This window comes from Trifolium pratense, linkage group LG2, assembly GCF_020283565.1.
Source record: "Trifolium pratense cultivar HEN17-A07 linkage group LG2, ARS_RC_1.1, whole genome shotgun sequence".
Lineage (NCBI taxonomy): Eukaryota > Viridiplantae > Streptophyta > Magnoliopsida > Fabales > Fabaceae > Trifolium > Trifolium pratense.
The window spans coordinates 9,489,929-9,511,856 of NC_060060.1; the positions used below are offsets into that span (position 1 = coordinate 9,489,929).

The window sequence follows — 21,928 nt, forward strand, 5'->3', positions numbered from 1 at the left end:
TGTATTTGGAGCACAAGATATTGTTTCACATACTCTTTATTTTTCTATTTCTTACATCAATAGGTTTTTGTCTTTTTTTTTGGTAGAGAAAGAGGACTGAAGCCCAAAAAGAAAAAAAAACTACATGGTTACACGAATGTTCCTAGGCATACAAGTCCCGGACATGTCATCAAAAAGGAGATTTGAGATCCCACTAGGGGGAGTCTCCATTACATGAATTTGGAAAGAATTTATAGAAAAGCTAAAATTAGCCAGTCAATCAGCACTTTTATTTTTCTCCCTCCATGTATGTTTGAACTGCACTTGCCAATTCAACTTCAAAAGCTCTTGAATGCGACACGCCAAATTAGGCGGTTTACCATTGATTTTGACATTCCCCATGATCACGTCTACCAAAGTTTTTGGGTCACTTTCCACCTGAAGGTGGTGAAAACTGATTCTCCACGCGAGCTGCATACCTAAGTACATCCTCCACATCTCAGCACTAAGAGCATCACAAAGTTCCAATTTTGCGAGAGTATCCTATTAGCCATCTGCCATCGGAGTCACGCAAGAGCCCACCGCACCCAGCTAGCTCAAGAGTTTCCTTATATGCTCCGTCACAATTAAGCTTGACCCACCCTTCTTCAGGTTTTTTCCAGCCTATGAAAATGGTATCTCCATGGCGAATACTCATAGGATGGTGGTTACACTTATCTATGTCATCAACCATTTTAAGGATAGTGTAGGTTGGATTGGATGGACGCTGAAAATCATCCTCAAAAATGGTTTTGTTCCTCCAAGTCCATATGTGCCAGCAAGCCACTAAAAAAGTAGTTGTCCACTTCCTCTTCTGAGTTCCTTGTAGCTGGTTATTGATATTCTTGAAGATTTAATCCCTGCAAGTAAAGGAGAAGAAATTAGTAATTTGATTGGAAGGAACAAACCTAATCCAAATTTGGGTTGCTTTGGGGCAGTCACGTAAAACATGAAGTGTGGTTTCATTATCTCTATTACATTCGGAGCACGTGGGAGAGATTCCAACACCCCATTTTCTCCTACGATAATTAGTGAGCAGATGCTCATGAGCAGCTATCCATATGAAAGTTTGAATTCTATAGGGTCATTTCCAACTCCACAAGCCTTTCTAGTCTCCTTCAATGGTTTGACCCCTAGCACTCTGAGAAACATAAGCACTCTGGACTGTAAAATTCCTTGTGCTAGTTTCTCCCCAACCAATACTACCTTGTTCGTCTGTGACCGTAGGCGCAGGGAGGGCAAGAACCTGTAAAGCAAAATTAGAAGGCAAGTTAGAAATAAGAAAATCATAATCCCATTTACCTGAGGGGGTTACCACTTCCCTCACCGAGAGTGTCGTGTCAATAAATGATTGATTAGTTGTGGAAAAAAGAGAATTTCCGCCAGGAATCCACTTGTCCAACCAGAAATTGATATTGTTACCATCTCATAACTGCCACACAATATTCTGTTGAAATTGATCCCAAATACCTGTTAAAGCTTTTCATAAAGGAGAATCATAAGGTTGAGAATGTATGGTCACCCTAAGATCATCATTCCTTCCATACTTACCCTAAAGAACCTTACACCATAGATCATCTGGATTATTGATAAGGTTCCAAAGCATCTTCACAAGGAAAGCATTATTCATATGATGAAGTCTTTTAATGCCTAACCAACCTTCATTCTTAGGAAGACAACAAACATCCTATCCCACCATATGAGATCTGCGGAATTGATTTGTCTCCCCTCATAAAAAAACTCCTTTGAATTTCTTCCATCTCGTCACAAAGAGTCTTAGGGAGTTTGGCATATTGTATATGATAATAAGGAATGGAGCTCAAAACTAATTTAGAAAGAGAAGCCTACCAGCAAAGCTCAAACAATATTGCTTCCAACCACTCAACCTGTTTCGAATTTTGTCAATGATGTTGTTAAACTTTCCCCTGGTGGTTCTCCCTGAGGAAATATTTGCCCCAAGATACTTGTCTATATTATTGACCTGAGTATAACCCGTGTGCTTTAAAATGTCCTCCCTAAGTTGTTTATCAACATTCTTTGAGAAGTAGATCTCAATCTTTTGGCTAATAATCTTTTGCCCATAAGCTTTACAAAAGATATCAAGACAATTCATGATACAATGAGCTTGCTCGTTAAAGGCCTCTGCAAATAAGAGAAGGTCATCAGCAAAAAGAAGATGAGATATTTGAGAACCATACCTACCTGCGCGCATTGGTTTCCAATATTGAGCCTCCACCTAATCAGCAATCATGTGAGACAGTCGATCCATACAAATGAAAAAAAGGTAGGGAGACAAAGGGTCCCCTTGCCTAATGCCTCTTGTGGGCGTGAAGGTATCTGTCTTATCACCATTCCATAAAATTTTAAACGACGGAGAAGTAATACAATGTTGAATAATGTTAACAAGGTTAGGAGGAAACTTACACTCTTTCAAGCAATTTTTAACAAAATTCCAATTAAGACGATCATATGCCTTTTCAAGATCATTTTTAATGGACATAAACATCTTATTACCCTTCATTTTAGCCATTGATTGCACCATTTCTTGAGCCACAATAATATTATGGTGAATGGAGCGCCTGGGAATGAAGCTAGATTGATAGGGTGAAATAATTTCATCAAATTTGGGCTTAATTCTATTAACAATAACTTTAGTAATAATTTTATAAACCACATTACACAATGCAATAGGATGAAATTGAGAAACAAATTCAGGCTTGTCAACTTTAGGGATTAACACAAGCAGAGTATTATTTATCGAAGAGATAATAGTAGGGTTAATCCAACCCTGGTTAACATACCGAAAAAGAGAGTCAGCCACGGTGTCCCGACATTGTTAAAAAAAGAGTGCAGGGTAGCCATCTTCTCCTGGAGCTTTATGAGGTCTCGTCTCAAAAAGGGCTTTTTTACATTCATCAAATTGGATTTGACCACATAAAGCATTATGATGAGCTTCCATGGTTGTTGGGTAAGTCTTCCAAGAGACTATCGGATCACGAAATTTTTCTTCCTCTTTAAATAAGTTAATATAGAAATTTCGCACCATGTCTCTTAGAGTTTCCGGATCATCAACCCATGACCTGTCATCATTACGAAGAGAAATAATCTTATTGCGTCTCCTTCTAACAATGGTTTTTGAATGATAGTACTTGGTATTCCGATCACCATCAGAAACCCATTCACTTCGAGACTTTTGAAACCAAAGACACTCTTCTTGATGAAGGGTGACGGCAAGTTGGTCTTGTAACTCTTTTTCCAACTTCTCAAGAAAGATGTTATACCCATAGTTGGAGCTTTTCTGAATCCCATTTAGTCTACTCAAAAGTTCCCCCTTTCTTTTAAAAATATTTCCAAAGGTCTCTTTATTCCACTTTTTTAGATGTGTCATAAGCTCATGAAGACTTTGCACTATATCTTTATCTTTTTCTCACTTGGAATGCAGGAAGTTGTTAAAATCAGCATTAGAAGTCCAAGCTGCCTTGAAGCGGAAAGGACGGTTTTTGTTGGTATTGTTTTCACCTTGTAGCAACACAATAATAGGGTGATGATCGGATTGGACCCTCGGGAGGACCTTCACAAATCCCTCTTGATACTTAAGGCGTCAATCAACATTACAGAGGATACGATCCAATTTTTTGAAAACACTATCCCTCCCATTCCACTTTGGACCTCGCCAAGTAAACCGTGTCCTCGACGTCGTGACTTCCAACAAGTTACAATCATTGATCCAATTGTTAAAAAGATGGCATTTTCTAGCATCATTCGGTGCTCCTTCTTTTTTCTCCTCAGGATGAGCAATTTCATTAAAATCTCCCATCATAAGCCATGGTCTAGTGACAATAGTTGCAATGTGTCTCAGAAGATTCCAAGTATGTTGTCTCTCATTTTCTCGTGGACTAGCATAAACCATAGTCAGAAACCAAGGCACAACATTTTTCTCTTCAACCTGCACATGAAGGAAATGAAAGTTATATTGAATTAACTGAATTTGCATATCTGACCGGTTCCACAACAATCAGATACCCCTATCTTCGGTTAGAACATAATTCTTGAAACCCAACCTCTTGATTGATTTTTTGGCAATATTACCACTGCACCGTGTTTCTTGTAACGCTACTATATCAATTTTGTTCCTCCTGCAAAAATTATTAAGTGCTCGTCGGAAATTTATACCTTGAGCACCTCTACGGTTCCAATTAATAATAATCATTAAAAAATAAATAAAAGGAACAAAAAACCAAACTATTTGTAAAAAATGATACATTAGTTTACTATCATGTTCGTGTCATGGGTTGATCCCATGTTATTATCGTTATTATCTCCAATTATTTGGTCTATATTATCATTTCCTACTTGGATGGATTCTTCATGAGGGTCTCATTAACACTCTCATTTGGTTCTAAAACATGAGAAAAAAATGCAGCCTTCCCATGTTGCAAAGAATCAATGTTTACGTGTTCTTTAACATCTCCAGCTTGCTTCATGTGTATGCTTGTCGATCTTCAGGTTTTTCTCTTTGAATGATCTATAAGTAGAGAAAGGATCTCTCAATTTTTTTCCCTCACTTTCTCTCAATTTATACATCTTAACCATTGATCAACTTTTCTTCATTTTTTTATAATTAAAATATTAACATATATTTTTGATCCAATGGTTTATATATAAACATTATTTCGTCAATTTACTTTTCCAATGGAGAGAATCCATTCTTAGAGTGAAACTCTCTTGTGGTAGGGTCAAGTAATAGATGGTACATTAGAAAACAAACCAGTATAGTGGCTCATTCTTTGGCAAGGGTATCTCGTCTTCATGCTAGTCTCGTTGATTATGATTATCTCCCACATTGCATAGAAGATTTATATTTCTATTGAATGAAATGTATTTTGTTTCTCCACGTAAAAATAAATAAATTGTATTGTATATTTTATGAAAAGTTTGAATAATTCTTTTTATATACTATAGATAAAGCGAATATATCATATGAGAATGACAATTATATATGAGAATAAATTAGAGTCAGATTTAAATGAATGAATGATATTAAAATATTATTACTTAAGTGAGTCATGTGCCACATGTGTACTTTCTCTCTCCCCAGCATGAGAATTATAATGCACGCTAATTCTTCACCTTCTTCTCACTGTGTCTCTTTGCCTTCCGTCGTTGGCTTGCTACCTCATTCTTCTTCTTAATTTCGGCCTTTATCATCGTCTTCCCATCGACTTCCAAACCTCTCCCTCGCGTTGGTCTTCTCCTCCTCAGTGTCTCTCTGCCTTACACCTTAAAATCTATAATATTTTCTAATTTTAAGTACCAAAGACATCTTCAAAACTTAAAAATAGTTTATATATGGGGGTAGAATATAATTGAATATATATATATATATATATATATATATATATATATATATATGTGTGTGTGTGTAAAAACATGCATGTTTATTAATAGTTAGTTAGTTTGAGATATTTCACCTACCACTCCAAGTCTTGATTTCACTTATTTGAAGCAATATAGAGAATGAGATACTTGAGATAGTAATTTGTCTATGTTTGATGTCATCCGCACAATACTAATTAATTGGTGTTAAATCATCTTCAACTAAACTACTTTTTAGTATACTCCATCCAAAATTTGATATATTGTTGACTGTTGAATATTTGGAGAAAATTGATGGAAATGATGATCTCTTACAACAAAACTGCTCTGGAGCGTCGGGCAAAATTAGACGCTAAATGACAAAAAACGGACGCTATAAGGTATTTAGCGTCTGCTTAGCGTCCAGGTCGTGGCAGACACTTAAACGCCTGAAGCTAGACAGTTGCGTCCAGTAGACGCTATTTGGCGTCCGTCTGAGGAGATGCTATGTTGAAGCTACAATCACAGGTATACGGCAGACGCTAGTAGCTTCGGCGTTTGTATGACACTATGGGTTTGGTTTGGTTCTATTAATTGTTGCCAATAGAGTCCGTGTGGCGGACGCTATTTCTAGCGTCTGCTTTATTTTGAAGCTATTTATTAGCCAATAGAGTCGGCTTGGCAGACACTATTTTATTTTATTTAAAAAAAATATATTTTTAATTAAACTCTCTCCCAACCACACATACAAATCCATAAAATCAATAGTCATACAAAGTGACAAACACAATATCTCAACCAACAAACAAACTAAACTTATTTGGTGTAAATTTTTAGAATCTCAAGAGATTGGCAACCATTATGTTATACAACAATAACACTAAGAAAAACAAATCAAATATATGTCTAACAAATCGAAAGTAAAGTCTACACCAAAAAACCTATTTGGTGAAGATCCTTCCAAATCTTCAGTGACAACCTGAAAATTTATACACAAGAAAAGATTGGTGAAGATCCCAATAAGGATATAAAACACTAAATGAATAACTCAAATCTTTAGCTCATATTGCACCAAATTAGTGGCTAAATTAATCATGAGGCAATTCAACGAGTAAGGACCAATTAGATACAATTGAGAAGCTTAGGGATAAAACTAAACAAATGCAAATCAGATTTTGAAGTATTTTTGTCATAGAGATAGATAATTATATGCACATACATATATGTGTAATTAGCTAAAGATAAGGCAACTGATAAGCACATCAAAAGTCGTCCAAATTCAAAGAAAATTAAATGTGTGAATATGTAGATGAAGAAATAGAAGAACTAATCACTCACAAGCTGAGTGGGATAAAAAATTGCAAAATTTATGCCAATAACTGATACAAGACATTAAATCCAATAGCACACATCCCACAAAATCTTAAGGTCATAAACTTTTTGAGAGAAAGGCTCACATAGAGTGGAGAAGCAAACGACGACAACAAGTATGCATTTTGGAACAACTTAAAATCATGCGTATATAACAAAATGCCAATTAGACTCAAGCAATCAGGACTTTTATTTGCTCAATGTGAGGGAAGAAAGAACCAATTAAAAACATAGTAGATTCAAGAAATGTCACAAATACTAATAGACTTTAGCAATTTCTATAAGCAACAAGCGTGTACTTTCTCCAACATGTTAGAGATGAAAAAAAACAGCCACAATGTACATATATTTATGGATCACCCACATCGTAAGCATGCTATTTTATACACTTTCATTCCAAGCATGATATAGAGATGCAAAACATGATTTAAAAATACAAAGCACTAGAGATCACAACTATCAGACAATCAACCAAAGAGTCACACAACACAATTTAATCCTAATTTTCACACTTGTTGCAATGAATAGAATAGATTACTGATGCAGAAATCTATTTAATCCTCAAAGGAAATTAATCCTAAACAACCGACGTGGAACTGTTACTTTATAAAAAAAAAATTGTTTTTTTTCTGCTGCTCTAAAAAACCATTTTTTTGCTGCTATACAAACATTCGAAATACTCCAAAATCATACACAACTCATAATTCAAAACAAATTACTTGAGTCTCTTGGAATGACTAACAGAAATAAAGATAGAACCTCCACTATCATTCATACATTACAATCCATAACTAATAAGAAAATCATGTAATTGCAAGTCATTGAGGCACAATAATGAACATAGGTGAAATGACAACAGTAAATTCTCTTAGATTCAAGCTTCAACTATGATGAAACCAAAGAGCAATATAGAAACTAAAACTGAAATGAAAGCATATCAAGATCAATAACTAAAAAACCTTTGTCCCCATCATCAGTGAATGAGGACATACTAATACAACACTTACTTCTAACCACTCTTGAGCTCCTGCCTGCTTCCATGCTGACAAACCACCCTTTCTACTCTGCAATAATTAAAAAACAAATCTAATTATCCTGAAACAAACAAGGTTCAATTACCTCAACCTCGAGCACATCAAGGTCTACCAAAAAAGCAAAACCATGTTCCTTGAACTCTTACCTTCTAACATTAAGCTTAGATAATAGACAGTTAGAAAAAGAGGGAAGATTTACTAATACTGACCTTCCGATAACCCCTTCATAAGAAACAAAGAACCATCCTTGCTATTTCAAATTGTCCCTTTCTGAGCAGCTCTAGTAGCCATTTGTAACACTGTCACTTTCCGAGTAGCTCTTTTTAGACTAGAGAAATCAAGAAACACATTTCCAATAAGAAAAAATAAGTTGAAGAATCACATAAGAACTTATATGATAAATGCTTAAGCTACTTATCCAAAACAAGGAGTGGAGTTCAATGTATAAAATTATATACCATACGATGTGAAGATTAAAGAATTTATTTACCTACCTCTAGTACTCGAACTCGGAGTTTCAGATTCCCTGCCTCTACTTGTTTTGCAAAGTCCTCTATTGTTTGAACTTTGTAAGGCATTGACATGAAATTTGTTCTTACTATGAATGTTACAACAGACTTGCCGATTCTAGGCAGCAAGAGTGACTATGCTCTCATATCTTAGTGGTCTTCTTTGATACCAGAATAAATGTATCCAATTCAATGGAAATGAGGAAACCTGCGGAAGAGGTATCTTCTTGAAGGTTGTTTCCTCAACGAATGGGAGTTGTTGGTCAGCTTTGTTGGCGGGTTGCGTCAATAATGGGATTCAGAGAGACAAGATTCACACAAAGAGACAGAGTTAGGGTTTCTTTTCTTTGAGAGGGAATATGCAGGGATAATGAAAAAGGGATGGATTAATTAATGAAGAAAGCACAATATGATAAGTCACCGGGTAAACTATAAACATTCAACAACATTTATTCAAAGGACATATCAATCGAGCAATACCATAGTAAAGTTTCAAGATAGAAAGTTGTGACCTCAACAATGGCATAGCTAACTATGAGTAGTATAATATAACCAAATTGTTGTCACCAAATTTAAGTGGCATGCATAATATAGTAAATTATGTTGATTAAAATAAAATATACCTACGAAGGACCAACAAATCTAGTATTTTGCATGATAACCAAATAGCTTTAGAGATGCATAAGTAACTTAGTATTCTGCAATAGAATCAATGACCAAATAGTTTTAGAGATACAAAGAACTGTAACTAATTCCACAACAATGTCAAAGTTAAGTTGCTATATTCAAATTGGTCAAATTCACTTACATATGATGTCGTTGTTGTTCGGTAAGATGTTTGAGAAATCAAAATCGAAAATCAAATCCATATCTGAGAAGAACATCTGGTATTTGATACCTGGAGCTTTTGTCACCTTAGATCTGAAACGGTTGTTCGGCATCGTCGTTGTTGAACCCATCATTAGTTGGCATAGAGAAATTGAAGAAGGAGAAAGCGATAGGTGGATGATTTGACGATGGATTCAGCGACATGTTTTTTGGAAAAAAAACAAAAGGGATTCGCACTACAACAAATCTGCTTTTTAGCGTCGGCCAAAATTAGAAGCTAAATGGCAAAAAGCGGACGCTACAAAGCATTTAGCGTCTACTTAGCGTCCATGTCGTGACAGACACTTAAATGCCTGAAGCTAGACAGTTGCGTCCAGCAGACGCTATTTGGCGTCCGTCAGAGGAGACGCTATGTTGAAGCTACAATCACAGGTATACGGCAGACGCTAGTAGTGTCGGTTTGTGTTTGATGCTAAACGTATGGTTGGTTGTTTCCATTAGAGTCTGTTTGTCGGACGCTGTTTCTAGCGTCTGCTTTATCCCAAAGCTATTTATTTGCCAATAGAGTCCATTTAGCGGACGCTAGTCTACATTTTAAAAAAAAAAAAAAAATTTTTTAACTAAACTTTCTCCCAAACATACATAGATCCATATAATCAATAGTCATACAAAGTGACAAACACAATATCTCAACCCACAAACAAATTCGTAGTGTGAATTGAAAATCGTAAAATAGTGACAACATTATGTCATACAACAATAACTCTAGAAAAAACAAACCAAGTGTATGTCTAACAAATCGAAAGTAAAGTCTACACCAAAAAACTATCCAAACATAATTTGTAAGATAAAAAAGAGCTGTAAACATAAATTCTTTCGTGATGACGGCGTTTCCCTAGTGTTAATTACTACATGTCTACATAACTTATGAAGCATCCCTTTTACAAGTTGAAGGTTGCATAGAGTACCATATTCGACACTTGTACTTTTATGCACTTCCATATCATCAGTAACAACCTGGAAATTATACACAAAAGTGACTAAATTAATAATGAGGCAATTCAAAGAGTAAAAACAAATTTCAAACTCAATGAAAATACAACCAAAGTGATTCTCAATGAAATACCACAATTCATGATATAGGCCGGGCAGAACAAAGGTAGATACAAGCTATATATAAAGAGAAGATCAAAGAATCGTCTCCACCATCAAATTTTGACAAAGTTACATGATACTATCTATAATTCTGCCTAGTAGTAATGTAGGCTTCAATATATTAATTATTATAGGGTGTGATGGAATGGTCCATTAACAGAAACTACCTACAGAGCCGCATTGGGTAAGTAAAGCAGGAAATTTCAAATTTTACATTGGCTTTAAGAGTACAAATAGATCAATCATGTTGTAGTTATATTGCATTATAAGAAAAATTTGATGCTTACCATTTGGAAAACATACAACCAAGACTCAACAATAAGCTCCAAACCATGGACAATCATTATATATTATGGGACTTTTCATCCCGATGCATAATTCCTTGTGAATGACAATAATTCAATACCTAGTAGAAGTATCAAATAACTTAGTACTTACAAGTTGATAGCCATAAAAAACTGGAAATGATAGGATTGGTAAAATAATATAATGAAATTATGGATTACAAACTAAACGAAGCAGCACAACAGTGACACTAGCTGATCTATATACACTAACCAAGATACATGAATATGTATACCTACAATAGTACCATGCTAACAAGGAAACTATAAGACATGTGTAGAAGCAAGTGTATTGTCTTCTACAACTAGACCATAACCAAAAACATAAACTCTATAGTTTGCAGTATATTTCCAAATTTATTTCTACTACTAAAATGACCCAAAAGCTTGAAAAAGAACAAGAACAGGATTCGCAATCTCATCAAATTTTCAAAGCAATGTGTAAACCCAAGATATTATGATTCAGAATGCCGAGTAATAAGTAGAAAAGAAAAAAAAAATCTGACCTACGACCCACATGAGATTGATCCATCAGGTGATCAGTTGCCAAGGTTAGTGCTCCCAGAGTATCCATGATAAGATTCACCCAGAGAAGCTGTAAAGAAAGTAACAGATATTGAAAACAAACAGATATAAAAATTCCCTAAATATGTCTGCAGGCACAAACTACGCGGTGAAAGAGAGTAGACCTGCACTACATTCAGTGGAACATCCCCAGAGGAAACTGCAGCAACAACATTTATAACAAGAGCTGCCATATTGACTATCAGCTGAAACTAGAGCAGTCACATATACCCGCTTAATGTATCATTCCGGTTTTGATTATATCATTGTAATGTGTACTATAACTAGAGATAACAAACAAATGAAATGCCAGACAAAAAAGTTACACAAACCTCGGGAAGTGCAATAACATCATTCATTCCATCCCTAGTTACAGCCACAACATGACCCTTCCTCCTTAATGCTTCTACTAACAATAGTTTGTCATTGGAGATGACCTTCCCATAACCTGATAGACATATTTGTTAATAATGTATATCACTAAAAGAATAAGGATGCCATAGTAGCTAGACTTTATACTTACAGATATCGAGTCCGCAATTTCTTCTCTCTCTGAATTAGACAAGGCTCGAAATGTCTTTTCCTTCAATGACACTTCTCTTGGTAGCATCAGCAAGTGAACCAAGTATTCCACATTCAACAGCAATTGCTTTTGCAGTTTTGACATTGGCACCATTGATCAGAAATCCAAACAGTGAAATTAAAAAATGATATATAAAACCTGCATAATAAAAACTTTCTTATTTCAGAAGATCAATTTGCAAGCTATTGAAAACCAAATGAGTTTAATAATATAAAATTGGATCCTTAAAATCTTTAGAGAACAACTAAAAATCAGAAACACATAATAGCTTAATATCAACACAAAGATTCACACCAGGGAAATAAAAAATACAGTATATCAAAAGAAACAAATCATAAATTGAGAAACAAAGTATAAGAACAACTACCAAAGGGGCTTCTTCGATTCCCAGAGAGAAGGGATAGAATAGATACCTAACAACAACAAGCTAATGAGAAAGAAGCTAAAGAGAAGAAACGACGGCAGAGAGATTAAGTTACTTACCATGGAACCGTGGAGAACGGCGGAGTGATTGAAGGAGAATGGCAGAGGGATTGTTCTTCAACGGAGGAGGGATTGAGGAGAGATGCGTTGTGAGATTATTCTTCAATGGCGAACGGATTCAGTGGAGGGATTGTTCTTCGACGGCAGAGGATTCAGCGGGGTTAGGGATTTTCTCATTGACCTATATCAAATTCATTGAGCTAGTAAACGTGGAAAAAGAGTTGATGGAAGTGACGGTTATGGGTTTTCCCTAGGCCAATTAATGCGGTAGTGTGCCTATTATTAGGCATCATGATTACGAATTTTACGCGGTATTGACACGGAGAAAAACAAAACATCATGATGGAAGTGGAAAAAGAGCTATATTAAATTTAATTTGGTTTAAAAGTGGTTTTTTACGATTTGAAGCACATGGTGCACTACAAGTTTGTTAATCTATTGGGAGTGGTGTACCTCATAGTGTCATTGTGATCAATAGTAGCATATCTTTTAGAATGCATAGGTTTTGATAGTGAGAAGGGTATATTTGCACCTGTCTGGATTTTGGGGGCCAGAAGTTGTTTTTAACTAACTAACTACTACTAGGCCAAGCAATGCAAAATAAATAACCACAAATGTTAATTGGACTCTGTCTCAATTTAGGTGGTCTAGTTGAGTTAATATTTGAATCGACAGAGATGAAACAATACATGTTTTCTGAAAAAAGAGGCAAATATATCACTACTTTGTTAACTTCTATTTTAGTTGTTTGATTCAAAAATTGGGCTTGGGATTGGAATTGTCTACAAAAAAAAAAAAATTGAAACCTTGAAATAGTTTGAAAAGCAGAGGCTTGGCTCTTAACATGCTGCAACACATCAAAAGATACATATACATGTGTTTAAACTAAAGGGGAAAGGTGGAAATACATAAGCAATTGACTAATTCAAAATTCATTACTCTAATGAACACCAAAACAAGAACAAAACCCTAAATTTCCACAAAGGAAATTAACCTTGAAGAATCAAGCAACTTCATCATTTAACCAAACAAGAACAAAACCCTAAATTTCCACAAAGGAAATTAACCTTGAAGAATCAAACAACTTCATCGTTTAACCAAACAAGAACAAAACCTAAGTTTCATTTGAGAAAATCCTTAAACAAAGAGCAATAGCTACTAACCAGTAAATTTAGGAGATGTATGGTGGCAGAACAGTTTAGGGCGACAAACTATTGGAGAGGAACATCATTGGAAGAACGAGTGTGAAAATGAGAGTGGAAGTAGATTGATGGTGCGGTGGTGTGGAGAAGATTGGTTGGCGGCGTAGTTATGAGAGAAGGTCCGACGATGCAGTTCTGGAAGAGAAGGTCAGCGCACCTCCAAGGTTGATGACGGCTGGGAGGTGCAGTGTGGCCGGTGGGGAGTGACAACGCGAGATGAGTGAGATTGAGGAAAAAGATTTATGTAGTAGTATCAAGTTAGGGTTTGTGTGACACCTAATATAGTATTAATTTTCATTTTTTACATTAACGTCACATTAGCGTCTACCTAATTAATATTTTAATTTTAAATAGAATAAAGAAAAGGATTAGAGTCTCAATAGACGGACACTAAAATCGAGCGTCTACGTAATGTCATCTAGAGGAGACGCTAACTATAATAAATTGTTAAAAAAATAAATATTTTGGAAAAACACCCTTAGCGTCTGCTGGGCAAACGCAAACGTGACGCTACTAACGTCAGTGTCGTGGCAGACGCTAAATTTTTGAAGCTAAAGACCACTTTTGTTGTAGTGTCGGTTGAACGAAAACCCTAAGAAAATCACGTGACCTTTGATTGAGTGATCTTTGTGAAGTGGTCAACCGTTCACCGAATTTGAGGAAAAAGGTTTTAGGGTTCATATGAAGCAGTGAAGAGGGTTCCCTCCCTTCTATTGAATTGGGTTTTTTGAAAATTTGAAAATCGAAACTAGGGTTCTTGAGATTGAGTGAGAAAGGGAAATAAAAAATGAGAGGGTATAAAAGAGGATTTCGTGGTTAAAAGTAAACTATCAAGATTTTATTAATTTTCTTATTTAAGTATTTATTTAATTTAGTCTTTTTAGCATCCGCTCCAGCAGATGCTAGTAAACTTGTTAATTAACTAATAAAAAAGAGAAGTATTTGAGTCTAACAAATCAGAAGCTAATATGTATTGTAATTTTCATTTTCGATTAGCTTCTAAGTAACGTCAACAAGAGCAGATGCTATGTTTAATGATTCCTTAAAAATTAAAATTAAATGGAAAATAGTTATAGCGTCCAGTCAGCAGACGTAATTGTGACGCTAGTAGCGTCCGTGTCGTGGCCGACACTAAAATGTTGAAGCTACAAGGCAGTTTTCTTGCAGTATAAAAAAATTCTTTGGTGTTGAAAATTGATATTTGACTCCTATCCTATGGGAATATGAATGGAAATGAACGATATGAATTATCAACTCTTTCGTAAACATGAAAGAAGACCAGCCACGAAAGAGTAACCATTTTCAAGTGCATGATGAAGTTTGAACACAAAGGTACCAGCTGCATTTCTTGTTGGATATTTAATACTATGAATTTCCCAAAGTGGTCTATATTGATAGAATAGAATATTTTGTCATAAATAATTAATTATTATTAGTCTCATGTAATTAAGCTGTATCATAATATTAATAGTTCTTATTTTGCGTTCAGCTTTTCCATTTTGCGAGGATGTGTGAAGATAAGAGAAACGAAAAACAAGACCATTATTATTGCAATATTGTCGAAATAGCTCATTATTGTATTCACCGCTATTGTCACATTGAAAAGATTTTATATTTTGCAAAAATTGTGTTTGAATAAGTTTTGTAAGTGACTTGAACATTTCAAATACTTGAGATTTTCTGTTGATAGGGCGTAATATTTATGACCAGCAGAACGTAATATTTATGTTGCATGTGTTAAAATGTTCAATTGCTATCGTTAATATATATTCATCAAATAACTCTTCATAGAGTGATGTACTGATGACTTGCTAGTGGGAAACACATGAGTGTAAACATAATATTACTTAACAAGCGAACTTTTTCCTTCCAAATTCTTTAATTCAGAATGAATAAAATCTCTTCAAATAGGATTCGAACCTACGACCAATCGGTTAATAGCCGACCGCTCTACCACTGAGCTACTGAGGAACAACATCAAATTCTATCTCATAGAGTTCAATTCCTATGAACTAGATACATTAGATTTTCGATAAATTTAAAAAGTAAAATTTCTCTTATATTAAAAACTGAAAAAAGTACGATCTTTGTAGTACTAGGCTAGAATCTTCTTTACATCTCTTTTGTTGGCGTCCTTTTTCCAATCAAATTTAAATTTAATTGTAACATATTATTGATATACATATTAACACTATCTCGCGGCATATCCTCACCTCTAAGGACTAAAAATGTCAAATATTTCATAAAACTATGTTTATTTGTGAACTAAAACAAAAGCGGAATTTAATAAAAATAACAAAAACATCCCATTTTATGCTAACGACACTACAAGAAAACATAATATTACTGACCAAACTTATTGAGGGCTAAAAGCCCTCAGTAATGCATTTGTGGGATATTGAAGGCTTATGGCCGTCAGTAAGTAGTCTTGAAGAACGGAAATAATTAAAAAATTAACTATTAAGCATTAGTGACGGTCCTGGGCCGTCAGTATTGAACTGCCTATTTCAGACGGTCCCAGGCCGTCAGTATCGCATAGCCGTTAAGCATTTATGACGGTCCTGGGCCGTCAGTAACGCATGTGATTTATGACGGTCCCAGGCCGTCAGTAAGTACATTTCCGTTGGACAATTATGACGGCTTATGGCCGTCAGTATTGGTTGATTTTGAATTTTAAATTGTAACGGTCAATTATGACTACTCCTATATATTACTACTCCTTCACTTCATTTTTTCATTTCCATTCTCTCTCTAAATTTTATCTAACTTCTCTCTTAAATTTTCTCTAATTTCATACTTTCAACTTAATCTCCATACAAAAAGTGGTAAGTGTTTGTGTTTTACTTTTACGAATTTAAAATTTTTGTTTTGTTATTTAAATGTATATGTTCTAATATTTGTGTTTTACCATTTTTAATAGCAAGTCTTATTCTCGTGAGGAGCGGAGTTCGTGGGCTAGGTGCGCGCCAAGTAAGAATCTACTCGGCACCCAAGTAAGTAACGTAATTTTAATTTATATAGTGATAGTTTTTTTTTATCGTATACTTAGTAATAGTTATTAATTAATACTTTGTAATTTATTACTAATATTTTCTTATCACTATGTATAAAAGTTATTGTTTTTGTAAAAAAAATTAAAAAAATATATTTAATTTTGTTTATTTCGAAAACAGAATTATTTTTTTTAAATAAGTATTTTTTTTTCAAAAAAACAGTATATTTATATTATTTTTTAAAAAAACGAAATTTTTTTAAAAAAAATTTATAAAAGAAATTTTTTAACTGTGTATTTTTAAAAAAGTGATGTAATTTTCATATCTCCATCTAAAAAGTGGTAAGTGTTTGTGTTTTACTTTTAAAGTTAAAATTTTTACTTTGTTATTTAAATGTATATGTTCTAATAATTTGTTATTTACAATTTTTATTAGCAAATTCTCGTGGTCATCGGAGGTCGTGGGTTAGGAGCGGAGTTTGTGGTTAGGAGCGCGCGCCAAGTAAGACTCTACCCGGCACCCAAGTAAGTAATATATGTAATTTTAATTTATAATATTTAGTGATAGTTTTATTTTTACCGTACACTTAGAAATAGTTACTAGCATTTTATTATTACTATGTATTTAAAAAAAGAAAAACAATTATATTTTAAAAAATTATAATATATATGTTAAAAAGTCGGTAGTTTTGTCAACTAAAAAACTTAGTATTTTTTAGATTTAATAAACCATAAACTTTAAAAATAAAATGTTAAAAGTTTATATGTTATTGTTGAGTAGACATATATATATGTCCAAAATACTTTTGAAAAATAAAGTAATAAATTTAATACATATATCGATCTAATTATATATTAATTAAACTACACAGATATGGATTTTAGCAATCGTAATTGGATGTACGATAGACATAATCCTGGAAAGAGGGGCCGGGTTAAAGAGGAATTTAAAATAGGGGTCGAAATGTTTATCAATACAGTAAAATATAATGACATTGTGATACGTGAAGGGGGAATTAGATGTCCGTGTGTACTTTGTCGATGTACAAGAATACAGAGCGAAGATGAAATTAGGTCTCATTTATATAAAAAGGGATTCCAACCTAATTATTGGGTTTGGTCAAGTCATGGCGAAGGATGTTCCACGACTGTTCCCGTGAATCAAAATCGTGCTTCAAGCAGTGTTTTTCAGCCCGTTGTTGTTCCCCAATAATTATATATATATATTTGTCATGTATTTCTTAATTATATATATATTTGTCATGTATTTCTTAATTATATAAATATATTTATCATATATTTTTTTATTATAGATGAATCCAGATGAAGAAAATTTTGATGATGACAATGTCGATGATGACATTGATGATATTCCACCAGCACCGGGTGTCGGACGCGGACGCGGACGCGCTCCACGTAGACGTGCTTTACCCCGCCGCGTTGTTCGGAATCGATGGTTGGAGGGTATGCCCAAGTCTCGAACCGTAGACGGTGTGGAAGAGGAGTACGACTCCTACGACGACGATGATGACCACGAGGACGAGGAAATAGCCGATATTGCACTTTTAGCTCCTCAAAATGAATTGTTGATTGACCGGCATGGTAGACCCATCATCATGCCATATACCGCCACAGAGTAAGTTAATTATTATTAAGAATTTGTGTTTAATAAATTAATTGGATATATATGATAATTATTCTTAACTAATATATATATATTGTGCAGTTTGCAACCCCAAAATCCGGCGAATAAGGCAATCAATAATGCATTGAAATCCAAATTCCAGGCTCCATATCTCAACTGGACGGAGGTCAGGGCAGATGAGCGTGGATATCAACAATTTTGGAATGGCTTCAGGGTACGTTTTTATTTATAATTACTTTTTTATCCAATCAATTTTGTTACTAAACATATATTTACTAATTTATTAACAATTTTTCTTTATTTTTCGTAGTCGCAAGTAACTTGGCTGAATCACCACACAGCGGCTATTGAGCGTATATTCAACAAAAAAGCCACCAAGCGTCTGTCGACCTTACTTTTTGAAGCGCGGAAAAAGATTAAAAAGGATCCTTCAAAACCACCACTTTGGCTCGCTGGCAATTCATACCCTATGCTCTGCCGCAGATGGGAAGAGGAAGAGTATATTGCAAAGTGTATAAAGAACAAAGCCAACAGAAATACTGATGAAGCCAATCGTGCGTGCGTACACTCTGGAGGGTCTAAATCTGCCGGAACGCTTCGTCTTGAGTTCATCCAACAATTTGGTCGTCCACCCACCTTTATGGAGATGAATGACATGATGCACCGGTATGCAGATTCCGGTGAGTGGACGGGGGCAAGGGCGCAAGAAGTGTCGGTAAGTATTTAATTATATATATTATTTATTATTTATTTCGTATAACATTATTTTTTAAACATTATATAATTATATCTAAACATTATAATTAATTAATTATAAATTTTTTTTAATTTATTGTAGAGGTTGACGCAAATTTGGGTTGAAGAATATAATGCAAGCCAACTACGACTACCACCTCATAGGCGAGATAATGAGGATGTTCGTCGAAACAAGATGTCGTTGGCTTTTGTTAAGAATGCTGGTGGTGCGATTCGAGGTCGCAAATTCGCTGCTGGGTGTACATCTTCTCTATATGCAAGTGACCCAACTGGTTTGAGAGATGTCACTTACACATCTTCATCTTCATCGAGTACAGGACGCTCTCGTCCAACTCAAAGAGAGGAAATCGATGATGAGTATGAAGCGCGAATGAGGGCCACGTATAGAGAAGAATTCCGCGATGAGTTCGAAGCATCATTTGATGACCGGGTGGACATACGGGTCCAACATGTATTGCAGGAATTCTTTGCACAGCAGAGGGCGCCGGCGGGGGGGGGGGGGTTGGATCATCATCTCAGGCTTCGGCACGACAAAATCAAAATGCCGGTGAACAAGAATATCGACCGGATTTGAGTAGCATGGTTAATTTGAATCAGCTGCCGGAGTACCGAGAGGGTGATCCAGTACTGAGTATGAGCATAGAGGATATGAGTCAGATGCTTAATGAACCAGTTCATTTACAATTTTTTGATCCTACTGGGCAAACAAGTGGAAGCAGTAGTGGCGGAAGCGGTAGAAATAATCAACAAACTGCTTTCACCGAATACCAGAGATCATTAAATCCACAACAAGACTTCATAATCCCACATGAAAACCCAAATCAACCCCAAGGCAACTTCTTCCCAAATCAAGCCCCAATTAACTTCGTTCATAGGCCTGTGGCACGACCTCCTTCGCGAACGTCACTCCCCGGAGTCATAATACACGAGGAAGGTAGAGGCCGAGGCCGAGGCCGAGGAAGGTCGCGTCAGCCAACAGACACTGGCAAGGGGAAGCGACCACTATATCAGCCGCCTGACCAACGTTGATGTGTAATTTTAATAATCTGTTGTTGATTATTATTTGTTTAATTGTTTTCTTTTTGTAATGACAATATTATCATTATATTTAATTATGCTTATGTTAAGTATTTTTATTATGCTTTTTATTAAATTTTAATTTTAATATTAATTTTTTAAAAAAAAAATTAATAATTTAATTATTTAAAAATCAAATACTAATTTTTAAATAATTAAATTATTAATTTTTTTTTAAACCGTTCAACATTACTGACGGCTCCAGGCCGTCACAATGTATGAAAAGAACATGCCATACTGACGGCTCCAGGCCGTCACAAATGCGTGGCCTTTTGAATTGACCGGTGTGTATTATTGACGGCTCCAGGCCGTCAGTAACGTTATTGACGGTCCTGGGCCGTCAGTAACCATTACTGGCGAGCTAATTACAGAGGGCCCAAGGCCGTCAGTAATGCATGCATTTTAGACGAAATTTGTGCATTACTGAGGGCCTTTGGCCCTCAGTAAATGCATGTTTTCTTGTAGTGCGAGTGCTCTCAACTCTCAAGACACTCTTCAAGTACTTTAAATAATAAGTTTTAAAACAAATTACGAAAAATGTAAAGTTAATACATTTAAAATAAAAATATTTAACTTTTTAAATAAATAATTTTTTTAACTAAAATTTTTAAAGAGTGTCTGGAGCGTTAACAAGACCTTAAAAATAAATAACATTCCACTTGTATATATGAATAATAAGGATTTTGATTATTTCCAATTTATCCTCATGTTTTCTCTAATTTTTCTAAATTAAGAGTTGATTTTCTCTCCTTTTTATTCTTTGTAATTTATCAACCCTTAAATTAAAAAAAAAAAAACATGAGAAAAAATTGAAGAGAATGGAAATCTGAATAGTAATAGTAGTATAAGGGGTGTTAGGGTCATGCTCTCTAACACACAGCATCTCTAACACACAGCAATTACCATTAGCCATATCATTGCATTTTAATTTCCTTTTACCTGATAACCGGTAGTACAAGTTGCTCAAAAACATTTTTTATTTTAGTATTATCCAAAGAAATATTAAAAAAAGAAAAGAAAAAATCTTAAGAATAACGTAACCGTTAACTTACCTCGAAAACAGAAATGAAAGTGCCACACAATCCAAAGCAAAAAGACGAAAATCGTTATCCGTCTGACGCAACAGCCACGAATGGGTATTTGATTGTATGGACGCCACGTGTCATTATATCACGCAGATAGCCCCATCCCTTTCTCCTTCTTCTCTCATCACCCAAAACCTTTGAACCCCACCATATCCCCCTTCTCCTCACATTCTACTTCTATGGTCCCTCCCACACTTTATCCTACTACTACTACTACTACAAACTAGAAAATATTTTTTTTGGGTGGGTATGTTTGGAATTTGGATAGTAATATCCATTTTCCCCCAAATTTTGGTCAATTTAAAATTTTATAAATGGATTAAAAAACCAATGAATATTGATAAAGTATTATATTACTATGGTTCAAAGAGTAATGACCCAATGTACCAAAAAAATAAAAAAATAATGAGTAATGACCCAATTAGATCCTTTACATTTTGTGTGAGTAGTATAAAAATTAAGAAATAATTTGATATTATTTTTTACAATGGACTATATTGACTTGTAGACAAAATGTTAAAAGACTAATTGATCATTTAATATCAATCGTTAGTTAGTTAAGTGGTGATTGGCGTTGAACTTGGTAGGAGGATCACGGTTCGATCCCCGCAACTGTGATCGGGATGAGACTGTAAGTCTGGAACTAGTTGATGTCAAAACTGACCTTAAAATCAGATAAAACTAGTGGTGAAAAGTAAAAAAAAAATTGATCATTTAATATTTCAATCATTTCAAATTTAATTTTTAGAATTTCATACAAGTTTTTCACTTTGGATCCAATACAATCATATGTATGAATTTAAAAGTGATTAATGTAATATTAAAATATTCTTATTGATTTGATGGTTATGATTAATTGACAATATAAAATTTCTTAAAAAGACTCCCACATTTTTAGCCCAAATTAGTCCCTTCTGATTTCGAGAA

At 34.7% G+C, this 21,928-nt stretch overlaps 2 protein-coding genes and 1 non-coding gene across 17 annotated transcripts; 1 reads left to right on the forward strand and 2 right to left on the reverse strand.

The window, feature by feature from the left end:
* Positions 1-9,901: 9,901 nt before the first annotated feature.
* Positions 9,902-13,698, reverse strand: LOC123905808 (calcium-transporting ATPase 10, plasma membrane-type-like). 15 transcript variants are annotated; one of them, XR_006808521.1, is made up of 9 exons: positions 13,408-13,658; positions 12,245-12,940; positions 12,129-12,174; positions 11,702-11,899; positions 11,511-11,626; positions 11,304-11,390; positions 11,121-11,209; positions 10,558-10,676; positions 9,902-10,132 (listed from the first exon to the last, which is right to left on the reverse strand). XR_006808521.1 is itself a non-coding variant. In XM_045955539.1 (6 exons), exons 3-6 carry the CDS (start codon positions 11,535-11,537, stop codon positions 10,057-10,059), a joined length of 279 nt encoding a protein of 92 aa, XP_045811495.1. In that variant the 5' UTR covers positions 11,538-11,626; positions 11,702-11,899; positions 13,408-13,698; the 3' UTR covers positions 9,902-10,056. The 15 variants fall into 15 exon arrangements, 3 of the variants coding, with proteins under 3 accessions (XP_045811495.1, XP_045811496.1, XP_045811497.1); XR_006808529.1 differs by lacking the exon at positions 10,558-10,676 and having other exon boundaries at positions 11,304-11,384; positions 13,408-13,659; XR_006808526.1 differs by lacking the exon at positions 10,558-10,676 and having other exon boundaries at positions 13,408-13,659.
* Positions 13,699-15,345: 1,647 nt separating this feature from the next.
* On the reverse strand, positions 15,346-15,417 carry TRNAN-AUU. Its single transcript has one exon. It is a non-coding gene; the product is annotated as a tRNA-Asn (tRNA).
* A 1,492-nt stretch (positions 15,418-16,909) lies between these two features.
* On the forward strand, positions 16,910-19,868 carry LOC123904129. Its single transcript, XM_045953823.1, has 7 exons — positions 16,910-16,963; positions 17,752-18,074; positions 18,165-18,297; positions 18,394-18,798; positions 18,922-19,290; positions 19,437-19,511; positions 19,611-19,868. The coding sequence occupies exons 2-7, from the start codon at positions 17,752-17,754 to the stop codon at positions 19,866-19,868; spliced, it is 1,563 nt and encodes a 520-aa protein (XP_045809779.1). The 5' UTR covers positions 16,910-16,963.
* Positions 19,869-21,928: the final 2,060 nt, after the last annotated feature.

Coding starts and splice junctions, on each gene's coding strand:
- LOC123904129 (XM_045953823.1), top strand. CDS start 17,752: ATGAATCCAGATGAAGAAAATTTTGATGATGACAATGTCGATGATGAC. Junction 18,298..18,393: donor AATTTTGGAATGGCTTCAGG/GTACGTTTTTAT, acceptor TATTTTTCGTAG/TCGCAAGTAACTTGGCTGAA. Junction 18,799..18,921: donor CAAGGGCGCAAGAAGTGTCG/GTAAGTATTTAA, acceptor AATTTATTGTAG/AGGTTGACGCAAATTTGGGT.
- LOC123905808 (XM_045955539.1), bottom strand. CDS start 11,537: ATGAATGATGTTATTGCACTTCCCGAG. Junction 11,391..11,510: donor ATGTTATTGCACTTCCCGAG/GTTTGTGTAACT, acceptor TGACTGCTCTAG/TTTCAGCTGATAGTCAATAT. Junction 10,133..11,120: donor CAATCTCATGTGGGTCGTAG/GTCAGATTTTTT, acceptor TATAATTTCCAG/GTTGTTACTGATGATATGGA.